At 40.5% G+C, this 26,450-nt stretch overlaps 1 protein-coding gene across 3 annotated transcripts in view; it reads right to left on the bottom strand.

The window, feature by feature from the left end:
• Window positions 1–1,950: 1,950 nt before the first annotated feature.
• znf385a (zinc finger protein 385A) overlaps window positions 1,951–26,450 on the bottom strand; it is a 74,715-nt gene continuing 50,215 nt past the window's right edge. For all 3 annotated transcript variants that reach the window (XM_053642850.1, XM_053642852.1, XM_053642851.1), the window contains 6 exons: window positions 22,250–22,360; window positions 14,614–14,785; window positions 6,080–6,403; window positions 3,387–3,565; window positions 2,861–2,953; window positions 1,951–2,357 (listed from right to left, as the gene is read on the bottom strand). In XM_053642850.1, the coding sequence (XP_053498825.1) occupies window positions 2,118–2,357; window positions 2,861–2,953; window positions 3,387–3,565; window positions 6,080–6,403; window positions 14,614–14,785; window positions 22,250–22,360 (1,119 nt within the window). In that variant the 3' untranslated portion in view covers window positions 1,951–2,117. The remainder of the gene's footprint in view (window positions 2,358–2,860; window positions 2,954–3,386; window positions 3,566–6,079; window positions 6,404–14,613; window positions 14,786–22,249; window positions 22,361–26,450) is intronic.

Genomic DNA, 26,450 nt, shown 5'->3' on the forward strand with positions numbered 1-26,450 from the left:
AACTTTTGTTTTAAATGATTGTACACAGTGGTTCACACAGAAGCCACTGGCAGGGTTTTGGATATCTGTGCACGCCGAATAACAAGAACTGAGTGGCATGGCATTGAAAAAAACTCTCCCATTTGCATCAACCTATCTCTGTTAGGCTTTCTTTTCAGTGCTGGTGTACCCGAAGAACAAGTATAGAGCCAGATGAACATAGTTTTCATCTTTTCCTCAGCCCTATTGAGCCAGGACTGGACCGCCTCGCATCCTATCAAAGCCCAACCTTCCCACTGAGTGAGCAATCCGAAACATTGGGGGGTGGTCGCAAAACGCTGTCATTCTTAAAAGTGGGTCTCACTCGCTAAAAGGTTAAGAACCGCTGTTCTATGGAAACTAAGTGGGGAAGAGAATGTGTTGCCCCATGATTGCGCAACATCTAGAAAGGTGGCTTAAGTCTATTTAATAGCAATGATTTTTTAAATCATTAGTCACTCAAAAGATGTAATTAGTATTTCAATGGAATGGAGTTGTGAATGAGAAACATTAACAGTTCTTAAATGGCTGATTATATAATTGGACCTGCCCCACCTGGCCCTATGGACAAGCCACCACAGATTCAGTAGTCATTTTGCCAGCATACCTGCATTTACTTTCTATTTTTTGTCTCTTTGGTGACACCATGTTTACCTGAAACATTAGTATTGTTAATGTAGACCTGCAGAAATAACCATATAAATATTACAAAGAGGGAAAAGAAGAGATGATTTTTAGAGAAGTTTTTAGATTCATATTTACACAGTAGTGACACCCAGTGGTCAAAGCAAGAATGTCACCCTTAAAAGTAGTTTATTAAGCCAATTTATTTACGCCTTAATAGACTCCATAGGAAGGATGCAGTTTGGACACCCCTGTTATATTGTCTTTCTCGCAAAGAACCCACACCATCCAGCTAATACCATCATCATTGGGTCTACTAACAGCTATACCATCTTCTCTATAAACATTTTTTTCATTTATGTGATACTACCAATGTCAGCCAACTTGGAAGTTCTGGACTATGCTACACTACACAAGAATAAATAAATATCTACTGGTCTTCCTTTAGGAACTGAGGGTTGATTTCTGCTAAACAGCAGATCATCAGCTTATGTCTTCCTCTAACTTCTGGAGAGAAGTTGAAAGTTGGCGGATTTTATTTTCCCCTCAGGAAACGTTTAGATGTTAGTGTTCATTCTGAATCCAAACTGTAGTACCACTTAGTGTTGTGAGTATGTTTCCCCACACTGCCATGAAACCAGATTGCCTTGTAGTCACACGCACACACAGACATGACATCCCCTCTGGTCGTTATTCTCACTTTTCGTTGAATACCGTAGTTCTTCCGAGGGTCCGATCTAAGTACATTATGCAGAGCAGCTTCTCCACACTGGAAAGAGGGCAGAACTTCATAGGACATGGATTGATTAAAAAGGAGATCACTGGAAGGAGCTATCCTACAGACAGAATGGGTTTCTCTTGTTGTTGTTTTTCCAAGATGCATAGGACTGAGGACACGCCGAACATGACAGAAACTACTCGTACTGTACACAGTACAGTACAGTACTCGTACTGTACACAGTACGGTACATAGTATATATGGAAACAGCTAGAAGTAGTAGTCTTTTAGTATGTGTGCCGGCCTGGGCATGTTACATGTTACACAACTCTCCAACAGTTTGTTTCTTACATCCAGGTCCTATGTTACTGCTTCTGTCTCACTCTCTGTGTGTGCGTGTGTGTGTGTGTCTGTGTGTGTGTGTGAGACAAGAAGGGAAAGATGAATGCTGAGCTGAAGTAATACTATATACTGTCTTTCTATTCATTGCTAATCACTCACTCAGTCACTCCACAGAAAAGAGAAGGGTAGGGCACAGGAGAGAAGGAATAAAACTCTTGTCCAATCTTTTCCCTTTGTTGTCCTCCATTTCCTTTTGTTCAAGTTTTTTTCTCCTCCGTCTTTATAATCGAGCAGTTGGTGGATGAGTTAATTCTAGTCATTGCTGTGCAGTTTGCTATTTATTTTTCTACTTGATTACTTCACAGTGTGCTTTTGGAGATGCTGCTCCTGGCTGGCTGAAGTGGACAAGGGTGTGTCAGTAGGGTGAGAAAAGAATGGGCCCGTGTGAGGTGCGGATTGGCCCTGGGGCCGGTCTCAGTATAGCATGGCTAAGGTGCGAGGCCTGTAAGAGATGATGATGATGATGATGATGAGGGTGTGGGGCGGGAGCTGCGGCGCGGAGAGCTAGCGGATTGGACGAGGCGGCAGCTGCCATAGCTGCAGCTACAGCCAGAGGACTGGGCAGGAGGCCAGCACCCAGCGCTTTGGTGAGATCCTGAGGAAAGGACAGAGAAGGACAATTATGCAACACGGCTGAATTTGACATGCACTTAGCAAACTTCATCAATAAATCTGACCGTATCCTTGCTTACCCTTTTAATGTGCCAAAGCAGAACTACGGCTTGTTAGACCAACCAATAAATCTGACATATAATACCAAAGTTACAGTGGATTTATGCTGTGTATAAATAGATACAAAAGGGTTGCAACCTCACAACATACTCTGTGAGTATATACTCTGTAAGAAATGATAATTAGAACAGTCAGGGTGACTTTGAGAATAAAACCTGTCTTCAACAGGTCTTCTCTAAATCCAGTCCTACTGCCAAGTGTATTTTCCTAGTATTAATTTCCTTTAAGACCCCTGATCCAGCTTATTCAGTTATTCACTAGCTTCCAAATATAAGAGCCAGGTGTGTTGGAATGAAGTGCATAAGAGTGACTTGTCCTGAATTGGGATTGGTGTTAAAACATGTAGGTAGTTCTGTAAGAGCTCACCGTGAGGTCTGCACCCCTGTGCTTTTTGTGTCGGCTAAGGAGTGGGTTGGGCTTCCCTGCTACTCCATCTCGGTGTCTTCGACTTGATATGTGCTAGGGATTCAAACACATACAGTCATCAATAGAGTACCTCAAATGTTTGATGCCTCACGTAAAAGTATGAGTTATTTTAACTGTCACGATATGGAGAGGCAGAGACGGATGCATGGGCAGATTTAAAGTTTAGTAAAGAACAAAACAAAAGACAAAGCAATACATATGAGGCGGGAGAGCATAATGTGACAACAGAGGACAAACAAAGCAAGACAAAGAGTGCGGTGCAAACAGTGACTATATAGTATAGACACACAGGTGATCGCTAACAGGAATAAAGATCAGATGCAGGTGGTCATGTGACTGTGATGCAGAGGTGCAGTGGCTGCTGGGAACTGAGGTTCAGAGTTGGATTCATGGATTCTCTGTGTTAATAACTACAAATGAATGAATGGGCTGCTCTCCTTAGACTTCACTAGGCTGTTTGTCTCACCTGTTTGAGCTGCAGTTCTGAATTGACCCGCACGTTGCAGATCTCACAGTGGAAGGTGCGTTCCTGAGTGTTCGGGTCTGCGGGCCCACTCTCTCCACTGGGCTTGGGCCCCAGACGAGGATACGCCTTAATGGGACCCAGTCCGCTCCGGGCCTCCAGAATGGTTTTGTGTTTGGTGCCTGAGGGACATAGAACAAAAGATAAGACAGTTGCTATGGAATAAATAATTCTGTTAACTCAGGTGAAATGAAGATATATTAGCGGAATAAGACCTGGGGCTATAATGTCATGACTCAGACGAACACAATCTGTTTTATGACCCTAAACGTTTCACTCTGTGGAAGGAAACGTCAGGGAATGACAGGGATTTGGACTGCTTCATGTTTCTGGTTTAATTCAACACAGGCGTAAATTATAATGCTCGACCTGGCCACTAGGGGGCACTGTGCTAATGACTATTAGTTGGAAAAATGGATTGACAGAAGTTTATGATTAACAATGCCAATCTATATCATCACTGCTGTTGTAAACAAAATTCTTCAGATTTCTGAAAACAGTTCAAGACTACACTATTTTGCCAAGTACTAACTTCATCAACTTCCATTGTGGTGTTTAGTAAAGCATAACACATGGATGAGTCTCAAAAACATAGCTAAAACTAGCCTTTTAGACAAACAGTGTACTATAACCACATTTAAAATCATGACATATAAAACCACCAAGTCCCATCAGGAAGCCACCGTCAGGACCTGCCATCAAGAAGTCTCATACTGACCGAGAGTTTACCTTTAACCTCCTGATTCCTGAGCGATGTGTGTGTAGAGTTTAGGCTATAGTAAGGGGCTACGTATAAGGGTTAAAGGGAAGGCTTGAGATCAGAGTAAATGATCTAGAGCGCGCTGGCCAAACATTGCATTTTAATGTTTGTTTACGCCTCGGCCCCACTTTGGACAGACAATAAGATTTGCCTGTCTCTTTGTCTGCAACTATAACAAACAGATGGGATGAGTGTGGTCAGCAAACTAAGTACACCAGCAGAGCTGTCACAATGAGTACACACAGCTCTTCCCCGCTTCTTGGATTTATTTTTTATTTTTTTTCCTCCACTTTGCTGTAAAACATGTGCTTTTATTTTTGGGCCTCACTAGCTTTCTGGGATTTGCTTGATGAAATAGTTGTGTAACTTCCAGATTCCTTAATTATTCCCTCTCATCCCCGCGATATCATTCCAATCAATCTGCAAAGTTTGTTTTAAAAGCCTGTTCATGTGTGCACAGAAAGTTAGAGCATGTGCAACTTGCGCTACATTTCCAAGAAACATTTGTATCTTTTAAAAAGGTATCAAACAAGGTCCATACAAAAGTTGATTCAGGTGATTAAAATGATGTGGAAATTGTAATAATGGTTTAAGAGCCTGCTTATTTAACTAGCGTGGCATGTTGTCTGCTCTTGTCAACCTACCAAAACAGCCATCTAGTTTTAATGCACTTTAAACTGCTGGCTCATGCATGAACAGATGAAGTCATGAATACACAAACAGATGTAGCCATATGCTGCACTGTCTTTAAAAAGAACAATTTGTAACTTTTGTGTCTTTCAAGGAAGTCATATATCAGCACTCTTCTCTGTCCTAAAAGAATGAATGTCCTGGCTGTGCAAACAGCTGAGTCACTGGCTGTCTTTAAACATTGAAAACCTACCTCTTCATTAAGCACTTAAAAGAGCACTATCCATCTATCCATCCATCCATTTTGTGTGCCGCTTATCATGCACAGGGTCGCTGGGAGCCTGGAGCCTATCCCAGGAGACTCAGGGCGCAAGGCGGGGGACACCCTGGACAGGGTGCCAACCCATCGCAGGGCACAATCACACACACATTCACACACATAACCTATTGAATTACCATATGTTTCTGTAAGCAGTCATGTAAGTCATAAATGTAAATGTTAGAATGTTTTTTTTGTTTGTTTGTTTGTATGTTTTTATTTTGTTAGGAAAAGGGTCATAGCTGAGCAGTGACGTTCTAACGTGAAGATCCATTGCGTGGCACTTTTTAGGGTGTCTTTGAAATTACATGATTATAACTAGAACATATATAGGTCTCGATTTAGGCCTAGAATTACTGCACATTTAAAGAAAAGTCCCATTTTTGGACTGACTACAAAGCCCTGCTGGTCCTCTTTCATCACCATCACACACACCAAACACAAAAAAAAGTTAACATATAGTAATAAAACGCACAAATAAGGTTTTGCGTCAGCTCTGGGGTATTGTGATGGAGCTTAGTCGTGCGTAAATCACAAACAAGCAAGTGAAAGCTCTCCAAGAGAGACCTAGCAACTATCTGATTTTAGCCCTCTAAACAGTCGTTTGTAATTGGTAGTGTAGCTCTGCAACTCAGTCAAGTGTGTATAGCCTTGAGAGCACATTTCTGTGGCTCAAAGTGCAAGTTAAACCATGCATTTTTCAGAAAGTGATTTTTTAAAGTGCTTTTTAAAAAAATAATAATAATTATGTTGTCAGCATGGCAGGCATGTAGGTTCTCGGCAAACATGTAGCAACATGTTTTTTTTAAAAAAAACCCTCTATAATGCATTTTTGGTGCATTAATTATTCCTGACATGTTCTGCTGTGTAGATGTAGAAGCTTGTGATGTAGAAGGTGTAGCAGCTCGGATTTGTGGAAACGCTCACCTTTGTTGTGAGCCTCCAGCTGAGAGAGAGAGTTGACGGCCACTTTGCACAGCGAGCAGTACAGCAGTTTCTTGGCTTTGTCCTCCTCCGTCTCTCCGTTAGCAGGAGTAACTGCGGTCACTCCCGGTGCTCCAGCTGGCTCCGGGTTTGAAGACCCACAACCGGGCGAGGCACTGCTTACAGGTTGGGGAAGAGGAGTGGCAGGGCTTGGCATGAGGGCAGCAGTAGAGGGGCCAGGGGAGTCCGGAGTAGAGGGTGCTGACACAGGCGCAGGCCCCTGCGCTACCACAGGCCTGCTCAGCTGTGACACGAGCTGCGTCTCTTCTATAAAACAAAACGGCAATGATACAACACATTATTACAGGCACTGTTTGTTCTTAGTTTTTTTTTTTTGCTTTTCGGACGATAAAAATAGTGGATTGGAATGTAAGTGTTTCAAGTCTGCACCTCAGGAATCCTTTTGCCTTATTTTGCTTTTAAACATCAGGCTGAAGTGAGGTTGAGTGGTGAATTCATTGCCAAGTAGTGTATGCTACAAAGTTTATGGGGCATAAAAATAGTTTGTAAAAATACCAGGCCATGAACTTAAGTGGTTAAAAGTTACATGAAACGTGAACATAAAATGCTCTTTTGAATTTATACAAGAAAATAAGACAGGTCCTGACAGAGTTAATATGATTATTTATCTTCCCTATTATTTGGGTGGAGAACAATGCTACATATGCACATTTACACACACATGCATGTTTGTCTTACTAACTTTGCAAGGACCTTCCATCGAACTATCCATTTTCCATACCACAGGGTCACAGGGAGCCTGGAGCCTCACCCAGGGAACTTGGGGCACAAGGCGGGGGACACCTTGGACAGGGTGCCAACCCATCGCAGGGCACAATCAAACACACACTCACACACTACGGACAATTTTGAAATGCCAATCAGGCTACAACGCATGTCTTTTGACTGGGGGAGGAAACCGGAGTACCCGGAGGAAACCCCTGAAGCACAGGGAGGATATGCAAACTCCACGCACATAGGGCAGAGGCAGGAATCGAACCCCCAACCCTGGAAATTCAAGGCAAACATGAAAACTTCTAAGCCACCGTGTAAGGACCTTCCACAAATACTAATGGAAACATATTAAAGAAAACATATGGGATCATGCACACACACACACACACACACACACACACACACACACACACACACACACACACACGGTTCTCTGAGTAATGCATTTGGAATTCACTCAGATTTAGGAGGAGTGCAATGAAAACCAGCTAAATTTAGGTGGAGACCCCATGTATTTGGGTGGGAGAGCATTACAGAGAAACACATTTAAGTTAAAAGTTCCAGATTTTAAGGGTTCCCCTAGACAGATAAACCAATGAACACTGTAGTGAATGCTTGTCACATACTGTACACTTTTAGGGGGGAAAAGGTTCAGTACCTCTACAAGAGTAGAAAGGAAAACAAATTTGTTTTGGGACAAAATCAATCCCAGATTATGGTTTTGGACTGAATGTGCAATTGTGCATTATGCGATGGAGAGGAATTTTTCCTGCTTACATTATTGGATTATTTTGAAGCTATGTGACAATCATAATCAAATACAGGCTCTGTCTTTCCCTATGTGTTAGGCTGCACCTTACATAAGAGATGGGTTTTATGTAGTGGAAACGTTCAGGCTGAATACGGAAATCTCTTTTTTTTATTTTTTTATTTGTGGTTTCAAGTCCAAGATGACAGGTGGAAGAGCAATATCATGATGGAAATCCATAGGCTTCATCCTGGAAGCCCCCCAAAGTCTGCTCCCCACACCCTCCCCCCATCATGCCTCACAATTCACAGATCAAATATGGACGTGCGTCTTCCAGTGTCAGCTTTCTTTCAGAACATCACAAGTGCTCTGGTGGTACACGCAGGATGTTTGAGTGACCCATTACTTGCAGAAGGGGGGGGGTGGATAAATGACTCTATCTACACAAACACCACTGTGCACTGTCAGCACACTGAAGAAGTGAATACATGGAAAGATTTATGCTTTTTAATGAGCTCCATGTTACAGTAGGTGTGGCTTTAAAAAAAAAAGTCACAGAATTCCCACTGTAACTTTACACTCCTAGGATTGCTCTCACATCATTCATCAACTGTAGTTACATAATCTCACAAATGCGCACAAAACACGATCTGTTATGCTACATTTCTAAGCTCTGGGTTAAAAGAAACATTAGTGTGAGTGGGTGGTGAGATACTGCGGTAACCGCAGTGTGCAAGTGGTTTGGGTCGAACGAGGTGAAGAGACCCGCTTAATGCTCAACCACTGCTATTTATCACCATCATCATCATTTTTATCATTTGCATGCTCACTATATCAAGTGCCCTTCTTCTGCCATTAGTGCATTCTACTGTAAGCTGATGATTCACTCTTTTACAGTGTTTATATTTCAGATTGAAATGAGACAAGGTATCGAATAGATCGGCATCATCAAACTACACCTTAAATATTTCAAGACTGGCTTCAAAGGCTTAGAAATACTCTAATTCTCTAATGTGTGGGTAATTGATCACACAAATAAGAACCTAAAATGTTTCTTAGCAGTATATTCCCATGTTTCTAGCATGTTTTTCAGGTTTTACGGCAGCAGACACAGAACTGTGTGTGTGTGTGTGTGTGTGTGTGTGTTTGTGTGTCAGGTGAAGTGCAGGGCCGGTGCAGACATGGCTGAGCCTCACAGGTGGATCAGGTGTTGAAGAGGTCAGATAGGATCGAGGGCCAGTCGCCTGCCATCCCACTTTCCCCCCACCCATCATTTATCATGCATGAGCTCTGAAACCACTAAGCCCATACGAGCTCTGAGACTGATTAATTATAGAGAGGGCTACGTTTACTCACACACTCTCTTTTTCTCTCTGGCTGGCTCTCTCTCCAAACAGTGAGTCAAAAAAATGTACACCTCAAATGAAAAATGTCATTTTTATAAACTCAAGATGTTCTGCCGCTGTAGCTTCAGTCCTGGATTATGATTTATTTATTTTTTTTAAACATCCAAAGAGATTTAGAGGAGATTACAGATATGTGAACTAACCAGAGATATGTGGTTATGTTTGGAAATGAAACGGAAACTGCTCTTTCCATTTTCTATATTCAGCTTCAAAGCAGTTACAAATTCTGTGTCCATACAAACTATTGTCTGGGAGTCGAAAAGATGTGGAGTGGTTTTAAAGCATGCAGTCCAGGCTGGTTTTAGTGCAGCCCTTCATTAGAAAGGGAGGGACTGACGGAGAGAAAGCCAAAGGAAGTAAACAGAGGGTCTGGAGAACAATCTCCCACGTTTACATCCCCCAAGCCCCGGGATGGCCTCGTCCCCAGAGCCTCGGGCTAATACAGAATCCAGGAAACGAGCTCTATTTCTTGTGGAGAATTAATCAATTGGCTGTCCTTACAGCAAGCTGAAACTGTACACCTGTGCAGGCTAAGAGGTGATGCCACGGATCTTTGTATTGTTTTTCCAAGTTCTCCAAGAGGCAGCTCCAGTGATGCATGCAAGCCAACCTTTAATAAATAATAACAAGTCGAGCACCGTCGCATATCGGCAGTTCTCATGAACGTGTGGGAGTTTTCCACATTCTCTCCAACATGAGCCCCCACCTAAGTTACACACACACAAATTAGGCGTGTAATGCAAGGCTACAATCTGGATCTGTTTAGTACTCCAAATATCCTTATCCGCATTTGGATTTACACTTGAAATGGGCGTGGCCTAAACCTGCAAGCTTGTTTTTAACGAACCCTATGACTATAAGGCGGCCAAAAACACTAGAAAACCCAGAAACAGAAATTCCAGCATTGTCAGCATGATGTGTGAATTCTGGCTCTGACATCACTTGAGTTCATAACATTTTTAAACGTTTTTTTTCTTATATATATATATATCTGACTGCTGGGTTGTGCCCACATGAAACTTTTTTTTGTTGCTTCCTGTGGGATCCCTGTGCGGATGCACACCTCTAGGTTCAACCAGATGCCTTTCCGTGCCTTAAACATCTCTGACAACAATTAATGCACCTCCTATTTCTATCTTTTTAGAGCACATTACTTCCCTCTATCACAAAATCAAACACACATTCAGGCTGTGGTGTAACATAATGCAATAAAAACCTCACCAAAATTTGAAGCGCAGCATAAATCTTCCAAATTCTTGTGGCATATGAAACACACCACAATACCCAGAGTGAACCCAAATCTAAACCCAAATAAAAGTTTTGCCACATTACAAAAACACACTGGAATTAAGCAGAAGAAACCTCAGGGAACTCTGAAGTACTAGATAATTCTTTTAAACTGTTATGGCACACGCAAACACCATTATTCTTTTCTACCCCTAGATACAGTGCTTCAAGCAGCCAGATGGGATTGCAGCTGTTGACTCCTTTTGGGTTGTCAGCTCTGTGGATGCTCCATTGTGAAACCGATATTAAGGGAATGCTGCTAGAAGACTGATGGGAGATATGAGCTAGCAGGGAATGCACTGGAATTCTCTAAATGAGTGTGTGCTAGGGCAGAGGGTCATAGGATGGAGGTTTGGATGGAAAAAGGCATTCTTTCACATGTATCTGGTTACACATTTAGATCATAGCTGGCTTGTTTTGGCTCTCTCATGCTGGAACTCATCCTGTCCTGGCCCTTATGAATGTGTAAGCAAATCCCTCGGTGAGACATGGCTATACTGTCCCTCTGTTCTGTCCCGTCTTTTTTAACCCTACCCTATCAGAGCTTAGCTAAAGAAAACATCATGAAATGTAGGATTCCTATTCTGTCTCTACACTTCCAACTCGTGAAAGTATGTACATGAAAATGTGAACGTCTGTCTCTCTGGGCCTCTCAGATTATAACTGTATAGCGACATCCAGAGAAAACTGAAAAGGACAGTCTTTGGAAAATCCAGCTTTGTGTGCTTCCCACTTTCCTAATGGTTTGATCCAACCTTGGGTTTGTCAGGATGAGTTAATGGAAAGAGAACGCTGAAGAGGGAATGGTAGTGTCACCCTCTTTCATCCCTCTCCACAGCTCTTTATCCTCCCATCTCAACCTGCTGTCTGAATCATCTGCCCACATTTAATCACTTTTGATTAGACAAAGATCAGCTGTGATGTTTCTGCTCTGCTATGCCGCTGGCCTCTTCTGCAAGCTAATCCCCTTAGACTTGTGAAATCCCTGTTCGTTTATGGCGGTCTGGGGGAGTTAGTGGTTCACCCACAATCTCCCAGTCACATAGCATTACTATCTTTCTTTCTCACTATTCCCCAAGTGCTGCCAGCTTGAGCCCTCAGAATCCAACAGTTTATTTTGAATGAAAGACAAATTGCCTTCTAATACCTGGCCCCACCACCTACAACATTGTAAGCTCATCAGCTGCTTCCACTTAATAGAGATGCAAAACAACTGCCATGCATTGAAGCAACATGCAAAGTCACAGCATTCATGTGAGATTGACCTTTAAATCGGGATCAATATTTGAGGCCTTGGCCCTAGACTTCAGGACCACAACTGAAGATTCCCAAGCTCTGTCCATGATATTAGCAGCATGGTTATACAGGCTTAAGTTGAGGACTTTGGCGCTTGGCCCTATAACTGACCTGTCAACCCTAGTGCTCTTTTTTTTTGTTGCTCTTTTTGAAATGCAAAGGTCAAAGAACACACTTGAAGGAGCTAGAACACATAATGGAAAGGTTTATACTATTTTTTCCGTTTGAAACCCTGAATCATTTGCTTAGCACACAGGGTTCTAGGTGATTCACATGAATCTTTATTAGTTGTAATGAGTACTGGCAATTGACATGCAAGGAATACATGATGTTTTTAACATAATCGAATACAGACATGGAAAAGGACCCATAAGTTCAACCTGACCGACTAGAGCAGCAGGTGATGATTTAGTGGATTCAGTATGTGCAAGGATGGACAGCTAGAAAGAATTACAATGCTGCATACAAAAAACTCTCCAAAAAAAATCGCTCACATTTCAACAGTTACAAAAAAATTCCAATGCAATTTGGCCACATAAGACTTCTTCCATTGATATACACTGACTGGCCACTTTCATAGGAACGACTGTACACCTGCACATTCATCCATCCATCTCAGAACTCTGGGCATAATGCGAGGGGGACACCCTGGATGTGGCGCCAACCCATCACAGGGCACAATCGCACACACATTCATACACTATGGACAATTTGGAAATGCCAATCAGCCTACAATGCATGTCTTTGGACTGGGGAGGAAACCGGAGTACCCAGAGGAAAATTCCAGAAGCATGGGAAGAACAAGCTCCACACACACAGAGGAGGCAGGATTTGAACCCCCAACCCTGTAAGTGTGAGGCAAGCATGCTAACCACTAAGCCACCATGACCCAACCCCACAAATTTAATGTAAGCATAAAAATGATGCAGATACAGATTAAGAGTTTCAGTTCATGTTCACATCATACTTCAGAATAGGGAGAAACTGTGACCTGAATAACTTTGACCGTGGCATGGTTGTTAGTGCCAGACAGGCTGGTTTGAGTATTTCAGTAACTGCTGATCTCCTGGGATTTTCTTGCACAACAGTCTTTAGAGTTTACACAGAGTTTATTCTGACTGAAGTAGACAATGAGTGTATTTTAGTTGCTAAGATTTGTCAAAAAAGTACCTTTGTATGAAATAGGACAGGTTATCCAGAGATATACCATTTAAACACTGGGTGTGTTTTATTTTTTTTCTTTCGATAGTTAAGGGTTTATAGTTTCCTAATGGGATTTTCGATTATACACTTTAGGAAACACTATGTCCTTAAAGATTCTTGATGTGGTTCTAATAAAAAGGTGTCTCTGTTAAATTACAGTGCTGTGAAAAAGTGTTCTTATTTCTTCTGTTTTTGTGCATATCTTATGAATTGTTACAGAAATTAAAACAAAGATAACACAAAGGCAACCTGAGTAAACACAAAATACAGTTTTTAAATGAGAATGTTATTTACTGAAGCAAAAAAGTTATCCAATACCAACTGGGCCTGTGTGAAATTGTATTTGACCCCGTAGTTACTAATTCCCCAAATGTAGGAAATCCATGGGGTTCAGCTGGATGAGACACAACCAGGCCTGATTACTGCAAACCCTGTTCAATCAAATCAACACTTAAATAGAACTTTTTCAACAGCATTAAGTTGGTTAAAAGGTCTTACCAAGTAACACACTATGACAAAGTTGAAAGAAATCCCAAAAATGATGAGGAAGAAGGTGATTGAAATACATGAGTTACAAAGGGTTCGAAAGATATTTCAAAGGCTCTGGGACTCCAAAGAACCACACTGAGAGCCATTATCTCCAAATGGAAAAACACTGTAGTGAACCTTCCCAGAAGTGGCCGACCTTCCAAAATTCCTCCAAGAGCACAGCGACGAATCATCCAGGAAGTCACAAAAGAGCCAAGGACACCAACAAAGTAATTACAGGCCTCTCTTACATCAATAAAGGTCACTGTTCATGACTCCACTATCAGATAGACACTGGGGAACAATGGCATCCATGGAAGAGTGGCGAGGTGAAAACCACTGCTAACCCAGAAGAACATTAAGGCTTGTCTGAATTTTGCCAAAATACACCTTGATGATCCTCAGATCTTTTGGGAGAATGTTCTGTGGACTAATGAGTCAAAAGACAGTTGGAAGACAGTGGTGGTGGAAGTGTAATGGTATGGTGATACTTTGCTGCTTCAGGACTTAGGAAACTTGCAATAATTGAGGGAAACATGAATTCTGCTCTCTACCAGAAAATCCTAAAGGAGAATATCTGGTCTTCAGTCCATAAGTTGAAACTCAAGCGCAACTAGATTCTGCAGCAAGATAGTGATCCAATGCATAGGAGTAAGTCCTAGCCCTAGAAGTAAGTAAAAGCCTGATCTTCAGTTATTGGAAGCATTTGGGTGCAGTTATTGATGCTAAAGGTGGCACAACTAGATTTAAAGTATAAGGGGGCAATTAGTTTTTCATATGGGTGATAGGTGTTGGATTACTTTTTTTGCTTCAATAAAATAAATAAATAAATAAAACTGTATTGTGTGTTTACTCAGGTTGCCTTTGTTTTATATTGTATTATTATTTGAAGACTAGTTGAAGATCTAAAACTATTTAGTATGATATATACACAAAAACAGAAGAAATCAGGATGGGGCAAATACTTTTTTCACAGCACTGTACATGTCATTGAAACTGAGTTAAACATCTGATCTAAGTAAGAATTTGTATTAGTTTTGATAAATGAATTCTGGAAGTTTACTGCGATGCACTGGTATCCCATTCAGGGTGTATTCTGTTCTCATGCCCAGTGTTCCCAGGATCAGCTCCAGATCCACCAGACTCTGATCAGTATAAATCAGTTACTGAAGATTAATCAATGAATGAAATTTTGGTCTTAGGTTCAGACCTTTGAATCTTACTATATGCTTTGTTAATTTTGCTACGCAGAGTGTGCAGACTGTAATCATCACCTGTTTTGCTGGAGTCAGTCTCTGTATTGGACGTCAGGGCTCCTGGGGGTGATGGGGAGGAAGTGGGGCCAGGGGGAGGCTTGTCACTTTCCTGTGGACGAGTCTTAGAGGTCTCAATGCCTTTCACTCTCCTGGCATGGCGGTTCCCCTTATAGTGGGCCTCTGCCTGACTCTGAAATGAAAAAGAAGTTTTAAACTAGTGCTGTTGGCCCAGTGTTGTCCACAAAAACTCAGAGCCAAACTTGGATTTGTTCTATTCAATTTTCTAAAAGTATGCATATTTTTCCTTCACTTAACTGGCTTATACCTTAGGACTGAAATACTGCAATGTAAAAATAAACACTAAGGACTGACAAATGCTCATTAACAAAGCAACCTTTTCATTATACAAGGAAAAAACACAGCAGTGACCGTCATGATGTCATACTACTATTACACAGTAAACCAACTTGGTCACAATGAGCATAATGAACACTTCCTAAGTAAGGCCTGTCAGTGCTGTGGGTTCCGTTCTTTATCCATAAGGAACTAGAGAGTTCCAGTCTGCACTAGCAAACCATCTGCACACATACAGTTGATCTTCTTGTAAGCATCAGTGGTCCTAGTACTGAACTTTGTGGATCACCTATATCTGATGCAGGTCCTGCAAATATATATATAGTTAAGTGGCTAGAATTAAATTACTGGTGCTGAGTGAACCATGCATACAGAAATGAAATTAGGAACAGGGATACACACAAACATCTGTTCCATTTTTGGATGGATTATTTTTCAGAATATAGAAGACATTGACTAAACACACAATGTCTAGAAATCAAATATTCATGAGTCCACATGAGAAAAAAAATGTCCACTGCCATACATTTCAGCGTGAACAGAGTAAACCTGGAAGTACAAGTAGTCTGTGTGTTCTCTGGAACCTTATTCTGCTTTTATTTTTTTTTTTACATATGATAAATATGGGTTCAACATATGCAGAAATACAATTTGGGTGGTTAAATTATACTTAAATTGCAGCACCTGGAAAATTCTGCTGTTTTTTTCTAGCCACCATGTCATCCTCCTTTACCGTCACCCTCTTGCTATTTTTTAAAAAAAAGCACATAGTGAACTATATTAGGTACTAACAGCAATCTTTACACTATGCTTCTTGCTACTAGTTACCCAATAATTACTGATGCACAAAAATTTCAGCCACAGAATGAAAAGCATTATTAGCCAAAAAAATAATAAACGTCCTCTCGCACTGAACTGCTTTTATTTCCAGCAAATTTCTTAACATGTGTAAATATTTGTATTCACATAAATAGATTCAACAACTGAGACATAAACTGAACAAGTTTCACAGGCATTTGAGGAACAGAAATGGAAAAATGAGTCCCTGAACATGGGGGGGCGGGGGAGGGGGGCAATATTAAAAGGAACAGTCAGTATCTGGTGGCCTCCAGCTGCTTTAAGTACTACAGCGCATCTCATCCTCATGGACTGCACCAGATTGGTCAGTTCTTGCTGTGAGATGTTCCTCCACTCTTCCACCGAGGCATTTGCAAGTTCTCGAACACGTCTGGGGGGACACGTTACATGTAATTTTCCACTGCAAGGACGATCAGCTGTCCTTCTTGTCTCCCTGTAGCACTGTCTTAGGCGTCTTACATTACAGACATTGCAGTTTATTGCTCTGGCCACATCTGCAGTCCTCATGCCTAATTTAAACCCTTTCCAATAAAGATCCGTAAAGCTTATTAGGCTTTTATAAAATGATCCTTAAAATACAGTCTCCTGAAAAAAGGGACGTTTTCTGTTTTTTTGCTGAGTATATATATATATATATATATATATATATATATATATATACATATATATACAGTGGCTAGCATGAAATTACTGATGCTGAGTGAGCCATGCATACAGAAATGAAATTAGGAACAGGGATAAACACAAACATCCATTCCATTTTATTCCATATATATATATATATATATATATATATATATATATATATATATATGGACATTTTGTGCTCCTTCATGTTCAGAAGCAATATAATCTCTCATATGTGGAATGGTACACACCAGTCCATCATCCTGCTGACTTGACCTCTGGTGGGGATGCAGGTTGGATGTTTCCAGAAATACACATTTAGAAACTGTCATCTGTGGTAAATGTCCTCGTTATGGAGGAGAGGAGTGGTCACCGTGATCCACACACATGCATTACCTAATAGTAGCTTAAAGCGTTAAACACAGTCCATCACTGAAAGCAGCCTATTTGGATAGAACTAGTCGTTATTAGTCGGAAGATTGTCCGGCTGTCACTCTCCTACAAGAATGGAGAGCTGATGACAGCTGCCACTGGCACTGAAATACACAGTGAGAAAGAACGCCTGGCACTGGAGCACAGAGAACATACTGAAGCAGCGAAGCAAACATTGTAGAAGTGAGATTTGGGAAATGGCGACAGAGAAAGTCCTAACATGATCCCATCTCTGTGACAACATCACACAAATACATATTGGGGTGAAATTGGGCCAGCTCTCCCTGTCCATGCTGGCAGCATGTGGCCCGTAATTGGTGATGACGGAGCCGTATATAGCTGGTAGTCTGTAATCAAAGCCCTTTGAGGCACATAAGGGGTTGTCTGTCCAAAGACGTGAGATCAGATTTGAGGTCGCAGAGGCGGAGTAGGCAGGTCACTGCTTAGGTAGCTCGGATATATGGGATCAAGGAGGACTTGCAGAGTCTATCCTTTTGAATGGCACAAGCGGATGCTCACGTGCTCTGAACCCTCCACCAGGAGGCTTACAATGTGGCTTGCAAATAACATACCAAGGTTTAAGTGTTGAGTATATGTTAAGGGCAGACATATGGGTTAAAGTCATGGAGAGGAAAAATAATACCCGATGAACTGATAACTGATCGGAGACCAAACAGAGTGGAAATAAACACATATTCAAATAGATGGTGTATGTCATTACAATGTTTGGGCATGTTAGGCCCCAATTTACCAAAATATCCCAATAAAGAGTACTAATTTGCACGTACAATCAGATAAATCGCACTCGCGTTTAATGGGTGAGCTGCTTGTGCTTGAGTTGTTCTCTCAGAAGAGCAAACTGAAACTAGCCACATTTGTATTTGTAACCACATGTCAAGTATAACACAGTGAGACCTGGTCACAATACAAGAATGAGGTCAGAGGAGAATGAGCAGACTGGATCGAGCTGACAGGAAGGCTATGGCAACTCAAATAAGCACTCTCTACAACCACGATGAGCAGAAAAGCATCTCAGAACGCCCAACACACCAACCTTGAACCTTGAGGCGGATGGGCTACAACAGCAGGTCTGCAGGTGTTCCAATTAAAGTGATTGGTGAGAGTATAAATATAATAACAATTCCCGCCAGGATTTTGCGATTGTATGATCGCAGAAATGAATGCAAAATCAGGAAACTCTGCAATGTACGGTAGCGCTTGCAATTTTTGAAAATTACTGCAGATTTTCCACAGATTTGGGCCATGTGACATCATCACAACATGCATTGAACCAAAGTCCTCTTCGATTCACGTGTGTTGAGCATGAGTATAGTCAAACGTCTCATTTCACAAGTTCAAGTCTTTTTCCGCAAAGAAAGCACAAAAAACTTTGCAAACTGCATTACAAATTTTCAACAAAAAAAACAGCAACAGCAAAATCAAGCATTTTTGATTGCAACAAGCACAAACAACTCTGCGAAATCCTCTAGGGAATGACTAACAACTTTTGTGAATCGTTATGATTATTCTGAGATACTAAGACTGATCGACTCATTTTTAAGACGTAGTAATTTTGACCTCAAATGGCTTAAACTTAATACCTACCCTTCGGTTGTATCAACTTGTGCATGCAATTCTTGCACCCAAAGTGACGTTGAGGCTGCTGTAAAACACATTACAGGTACCAAACGAATCTATTTTTATTGACACTGCTCTGTATTTTGCACTTTAATCTTGAGACTCCTCAAACCTAAAAGCCTAAGATGCACCACCAAGTTACATAAGGTTGGCTGAAGGTAAAATTTAAAGAAAATGTGAAAGCAATATGGAGCTCATGGTGCTGAATGAAAACAACCTTCCAACAACATTTCTTTCAAAGGACTAATAAAGGCAAACTCCCACAGTGAACAATACAATAGCAGAGTACTGTTTCTCACAAAACCAGGTGTGGGCAAAATGATAGATGCAATTGCAAAAAAAATAAATACTTTTTTTTTAATTAAAAAAAAGTAAAGAAAGAAATTAACCCCCCCCCCCCCCAAAAAAAAAAACATGGCAATGAGTGTGGCAAAAGGGGGAGCAGCAGTCACACATTTTGCAGCTCTGATTTAAAGCTCTGCATATTTTAAAGAGGTGATCTTAAGCTCCAGCAGTGATAGAGAGAGCTCAGGCCCAACGACTGACCGAGCCACAGAGGAGTGCGAATGCAGGAGGAGGGAACAACATGCATTCAACCCTATCTTGCAGCAAAAAGTAGCACAAAGCAATGACATCACTCCTGCAGCGCAGCAAGGTTATACGTCCACCTCACGTGACACACGCAGGGACGCGGGGACACTGCGAACTGCTGCCTACGACAGCACAGCAACGCAGCATCACAAAGCTCCCAGCTTCTGGTTTGATGAATGCAGAGCGTGATAAATGCTGGCAGCCAATCTGCAGCTGCTCTGTTACCACAGAACAGGGATTAGAAATATACAGATCCATAATGAAGCATGAAATGATGGTGGTATGGGGTGGATGGAGGACGGGTTTTTAAGGAATCAGCATGATGCTGTCTTCGGGAGAAACTGCTGCATTCACTCACGCAGGGATTGTAATATGATCTTTCTAAAAGTGGTATTGCAAAATGCAGCAAATAAATAGGCAGGAAATCTGTAATCCTGAATGACTGATGCAGCTGAGTTTTAACTGATACCTCATCCCAATGTCTTTTTCCTGCTGATTGATTAGCAATCTGTCTCTATCTACTGTCTGTACCAAGAAAACATGGCTCTTTTTGATAAGCATGCATCACGAATACTTTATATACACAATATACATTGGAATACATATTATTCCAATTTATACATAATACATTATGGAATACATATTATTCCAATTCCATATTAGTAATATTCCTACTAAAAATGGTTATACGATCATTGAACCTATTTCTAGAGACTATTTCTGTGTAATCTTACCAAGGCAGATTTGTTTAATTCAGAAAATTGAGCTTCTTTCTAGAAATTGGTGAAGCAGGGGTTCTGAAATACAATAAATAAACAAATAAATAAATATTGCAGACTCCTTGAGCACAGATTTATTTTATGAACAAAGTATTCAAATACTAGGCATATTATTTAAATGTGTAATATACTATATTAATTATTTCTTTCTGAACTTTTTACTCACAGTTTAATTAAAATTGTCATTAGATTCCAGTTGTAATAATTTTGATAATGGTGGGTTGTTGTTTGCACCATTGTAACAAAATGAACAAATTAGACCCCCTGGCTACGCTTCGGCCCACCTTAAGAGCCACAGGCTTAAACAAAGTAAAATAACACAATACACAATATGTTCACCTGATAACTACAATTAAAACTGATTAGTATGTCTATAAATAGGTTTCATATTTTTGCAGTAGGGGTAGAGACTTTTACAAATCTGGACAGCTGCTGGTATCAGAGATACACACTAAAAAGTGTACTTCTTCATCTTTTATTATTGGGAATGTGTCAATCTTTCCAAGCATGCTTGCAGTATGTATGCAGTATCAAGCTGGATCGACTACAAGGCTACGAGCTGGGCTATAAGCACAGAGCTTCTTCAGACAACACAGGTCAATATGGAATTCGCACCTAAGACAACTACAATGATGCGTCTGGACCAACAAAGCAAATGAAGCCCAGAAAGAGTATAAATAATCATTACGTGTCAAATGGGACCTATGTTTAGCCGCACAAGATCCTAAAATAAATGTCACCCCAATATAAAAATATGTTGTTATGTCTTTATCTTAACGCCAGCTGGACAGGCTTAGTGTGCCTCCCTGTAAATCATTTGTTACTGCTTTGACCCAGCAGCTTAACAGGCCTCCGAAGGCAAGACTAGAATTCTCGGGCTTGCCCTCATCTCTCCATGTCTGTGGCTTGGGCTCAAAGTGAGCTCTGCATCTGTTGAGTGGACGCTTAAGATTACAGCCTTCCTCCAAGAACAACATATTCTACCCATGATTATAGTGTTGCTCAATAGAAATAGCGCAGGATTGCAGGACACTCCCAGACTTCGCTCTAACTAACCTCATGCACTGTGCACTCCTTATCACAGTTACCATCTGAAGGCAGTGGTGAAATCTTCCAGGATCTGGTTTCTATTAACACGGACAATCGTTGCAGTGCTATTGTAGTGAACAAGTGAAAAAAAACAACAACATTTGAACAGTTTTTAAAAGAATTTAGCAGGGGTGAAAAAACCTCTAGCACAGGCCCCTGGGACAAGCATACTTCATGTCTGGGCTATTAGTTTTTTATTTGAAGTTGCTTAATGGACAAGTAGGTTCAACAACCAGAGAAAGAAAATAAACCCTATTTGCTCCTGAGTTTTGCAAAGCAGAAGTTTTCATTTGGTATGTATTTTTGCACTTAACCTGCTACACCACGATGCTGTAACTAACTCGAGCGAGCTTCCGAATCCCACCACCTGCTGCAGTACTCACATCAGCTGTGTCGTAATCCGTCTGTTTTTATGCACAGATGGCAGACAATCTTTTCAGAATTAGGAACACACGGATATGGAAGCACTGACTACACCGAGCAAAATAAAGTCTTCCACAAAGCTGTCATAGTTGTCAACAAAGTCATCTCATGGTTAAACAAATCGACAAAAAATGAAGACACAAACCAGACAAAAATCTTATTCTACTTTAGATTAGAGGACAGCACCACAGTTCATAGCAGAAATATTCAACAGTGACATACATTAGAAACTTTATCAGGGAGAGGATAAAGACTATGCCTGTGTAGTCATCCCATCCTGGGGAATGCATACTCCCATTCATTTCCCTCAGTCTGTATTAATGCACTTAACTAGCTAACTAGCTCACCATACATCATTACATTATATTAGCTCTCACTTTTTTAACCAGTTAATGAATTTTTGCCTCTTTTTGAGAAAAGGGAGGTGTGTAATAGACCATAATATATTATTCTTGTGTTCATTTATTTTTTTTACTTTTTGTATTAGATTAATTTTAACCAACATCATATGCTGGAAGAACATGACTGCCTGTAAGACATAAGATCTTAATCATGTCTGCAAACTGATACAGAGTTTACGAATCTCTTTGAAATCCAGCACAGATTTCACATTCTGAGCCTCCACGCCAATAACAAAACAGCATGCGGATACACAGTACATTTGCACAGAGGTGGAGCTGCTGTGTTCTTCTGGATCTAAATGTGGTTTCAGTAGAATTAATCACATTTTCAAACATAATATTCGTATTTTTTTTTTTTTTTTTTTTTTTTTTTGTAGCTACCACATTGTTTGTTATGAACACAAACATCCAAACAGAATGTCCAAAAAGTGACCAGCTAGAGCGACTGCTTAGATACTGCACCTCTGAGTTGAATCGAATCTGGCAGACATTACAGGAGATGATGGGCCGCTTGGTCTTAACCAGTGGGACGCCGAAGGTGTGGTTGATCACCGCCTTCTGAACAGGATCCATCTGGAAAAGACAGAGAGAAAGAAAAGAGAGAGAGAGAGAGAGAGAGAGAGAGAGAGAGAGAGAGAGAAGTGAAACAGCTGTTGTAGGCAGAAACCATATCTATAAGGCACAGTCCTATTAATCATGTTGATGGAGAAGTCTGAATGGCCCTCAGGCTAGAGATCACCAGAGAGAGATAGAGATAGGGTTAGGGACAGTAAAGGATCAGGACACTGTACGTAGCACACTGCACGTATTAAATGTAACAAGTTATACTTTTACAGAGCATCAACGACTTAGCTAATTACTCAACATGACCCTACTTATTTCCTGATATAACTGAGTGGATTCCCTGCCATGGCTTTGTAGTTAATTAGCAAATTAGCAATTAGAATTCACACCAAATCCAATGTGTTGATTTTCAGGCGTGAATTCCACCACAAAGCAAACATAATATTTCAGGAAATTACTGATAATACTGCATTATTCATGTATTAATGGAATTTCAGGAAACATGCTAAATTCCTTTACCAAGAGGTGGGTTTTCTCCTGGAACCAGTCAGCACAGGCTTTACAAAATTTGAATAGGATCACACCTTTGTCAGACGCTCTCTAATGGAGGTGTATATTATGACATCACGCTAATAGATTTCATGAGGTACCCATCTTCCTGGAAACTGGTTGGCTTGAAAAAGTCATGTCTGCTTCAAAATCAGCTCCGAGCACATACAAAAATGATTAATTTTATAATATTGTCTAGCAATTTTTCTCTCTCTATTTTAGCTGCTAATTCCCACACCAAAGCCAGCCCTCCCTATCATACAACAGCTATCAAGGTGAGAGGACGAAGACTAACTCGTGCTTCCTAGTCCTTCCTAGTCCCAAACTCGTGATCTATTGACAATGGGCATGATGATGAACACTTTACTTTAGCACCGATTTTCATTACGGTACACATTTCAAATGGTACACAGTTCTCCTTGAGGTATGATTTCTAGAAAATGAACAGCACATTTTGTACAGCATTTAGCATCGTATAAATATCTATGGTCTGAGACCGCCATAAGGCTAAAATGCTGTTACATAGGATTTAGTTTGTGTGGATACAGCAAATAGAACAGTACAGTTTCTAATGGTGTAATGCTGCACTTTTATTTAGAAGCACTGCTTATACTAAACATTTCAACACACAATAAGAACATGCTTACTTTACACAAGGCACTTTTTTAACATTTCAAAACACATTTTGTTGGAACTTCTAGGATCAACCGGCTCTGACAGGCATGTCTATGAAAGCCTCCCTTGGCTGGATGAGAGAGGAAAGGCCGCAACGAATAGTCGCCAACTCAAACAAAAACAGTTTGAAACTCCTCATGGGTGTGGTATCCAGGCAACCGTTGATAAAAAAGTAAATACTCAGTGGAGTTAAGACATAGAGCAAGTTATGATGGTGCAGGCAAACACCATGTGAAGAGTAACAGACCAACATCATCAGATTGCTCTTATCTCAGTACTCATCCCAAACTCATCCACATAATGCACAGTCTATAACAGTGCAGCAGACGAATGCTGGATTAGTCACTATGGCTGCAGTGTCACGAATCTCCAAGGAATTAACTGCAGGCGGCAGTCAGTTGGTTAATCCGAACACCTCAAGCCAGAGCATGGCAACAAAACGGATATAATAGTCAGCTCCAATCAGCTCAGGAAACAGACGACAGTCTTTGGAACAGTGTACAGAAAGACACCAATGCTGGAATGTAGAGCTGGTCAATATATCATACTTGATACTGTGATGTACTGACATCATGATACGTTTTTCCTAAGTGTCATCATTATCATCAGGTTTCAAAGCCGGACATTAAAAACTATTTATGTGCCAGTTGTTTCTATGGTTACATGGTATACCGGTGCAATGGTAGTATCACAATTTTAAAGCTTCAAAATACTATCGATGTCACTGTATTTTTCAAACAGTAGTATCATTGTACCATAAGTAATGTTGTCTGTGCGGCAGTTAATACTATTTTCGCTAAAACGCCACAAAACTCTGCTTTTGCTGAATACACAAAGGTTAGTGACATATCATTTAACACAAATTCTTTACCTTAATCTTTAAAGATGTCCTTTTTGCTAAAAAGTATGCGAACATTGCGCTAACCGCTGTGTGTAAATACTAAAATTAGCCATGTTTGCTAGTAAGCGAGCTAACGTTCCCAATTTTTCGGAGTTCGTTTCCAGATCCAGTTATTTATTCCTAATGTTGTGTTCATTCTTAGTACTCTGAGGACAATTTTCATTTGCATGATTTCATTACTCTAGGGATCAATCGATGAAATATGTGGCACATTTAATTAGTTGCTTGACAATTGTATGATTGTTCTTGAGTTTTTCCAATAGCCCGTTATTGATTTTCATTAATAAAGTGAAAATTCAGTTTGTCTGTTTTCATTTATATCTATGTATTTCTGTAAATTTGGTACATTTTGTAAATTCAAATTATGAATTAACACAATATTGCATGGTATCATGATACTACTTGGTACTTCAGCTGGTATAGTATCGTAAGATATGTTTATGGTATCGTGACAACCCTAGTTGTGTCATTGTTCCCTGCTTTCTTTCATGCAGTACTCAAAATTGTATAAATGCTGGACAAAAATCCCTGAACCTACTGAACCTAGTGTTCCTTTGCTAGCAAAACCTCAGCAAAATTATACATTATGATACAATGTATCATGAAGTTGTCTTTGTGACGATATTTTGGAATGATATTTTTGCCATATAGCCCACCCCTACTGCAAAAGCCTCTCATTAGCCCCAGATTAGTTATAGGGCACTGAAGCTTTTTAAAGTCCACTCAAAGCACTTTAAAACCACGCACATGATGAATTAATAGCAAACAGATTCCTAAATGTCAAACTGCCACTGCTCCAGCCCAAATTCCAGGGAGTCGTCCCACAGAGCCCTGACAATCAGAACAAAAATAGCTATGAGTGGACTCCTACAGTACATCTCCTATAGTACGTCATTTTCACTGAGTGTAGAGGACAGAGCTATCAGGCCATATGGCATAAATCAAGAGGAATGATCTCACTAAAATAACAGTCCACTCTTGGTTAATAAGTAATGCTAATATCTTACATATACTACTATAGAAGAAGTAAGATCAATTATTAATCTTGACACTTAATGCCCTTAGAACCCATCTTCCAGACGACTACTACTCATTCTCATAACTTCATGAATTACCTTTTCGTTTTACTGTAGTTAGTGAATAATTCATAGTAATGACTAAATAATATGAGGTGAATAACTGACTGAGCCCTTTACAGGATACAGTACTGTTACTAAGGATTTTTATTCCGTCATTTCTCATTCTGAATATGAAATTTTACTTACTTTATTGTTATTGATTTTCACTCTGTTCCACACTCACATGGACAAAACTGAATCAGGTGAGCATTTCCATTTAAAAAATAATGAAAACAAGATCATTTTACTGTATATAAATCTAAGATAAATCATAACACAATAAAAATGAGTGATAAAAGAAATCTGCCGTTCTTATCAGAGGTGGGATAAGTGATTTGCTGTATCTCTCAGCCCTCGATCTACAAGTACAGTAATGAAGTAGTATTCCAAGTATTTTCCATTCTTATCATTTTTGTGGCACCTGACAGTGTCTGTGTCTACACTGTACACATCAACCCTGTGACCCACTGGGCAGCAAGACACTTAACATCTGTGCTGTCGACACAGTAAGCCGGACACAGAATCTGCTATCTCCCCATGTACGGGGAGAAAACACATTCTAGTCTATTGGGCAGTAATCCATCACACACACACACACACACACACACACACACACACACATACACACACACACACACACAAAACTCGGACCACTTGTCAAAACCACTTTAATTAAACAATGGCATGTGGCTCTCATAAACACACACATTCCACACACAAGGGACAAGTGAAACCCCTTCACCGCTCTCTCTGGTAAATATTTATTTCTCTAAGGATATCAGACATGCACTAATTGACCCTAAGGAATATTCCAGCTATATCAACAGACAGCTATACAGAAAAATCACCTCTCTCT

This window comes from Ictalurus furcatus, chromosome 15 (assembly GCF_023375685.1).
Source record: "Ictalurus furcatus strain D&B chromosome 15, Billie_1.0, whole genome shotgun sequence".
In the NCBI taxonomy this organism is placed as follows: domain Eukaryota; kingdom Metazoa; phylum Chordata; class Actinopteri; order Siluriformes; family Ictaluridae; genus Ictalurus; species Ictalurus furcatus.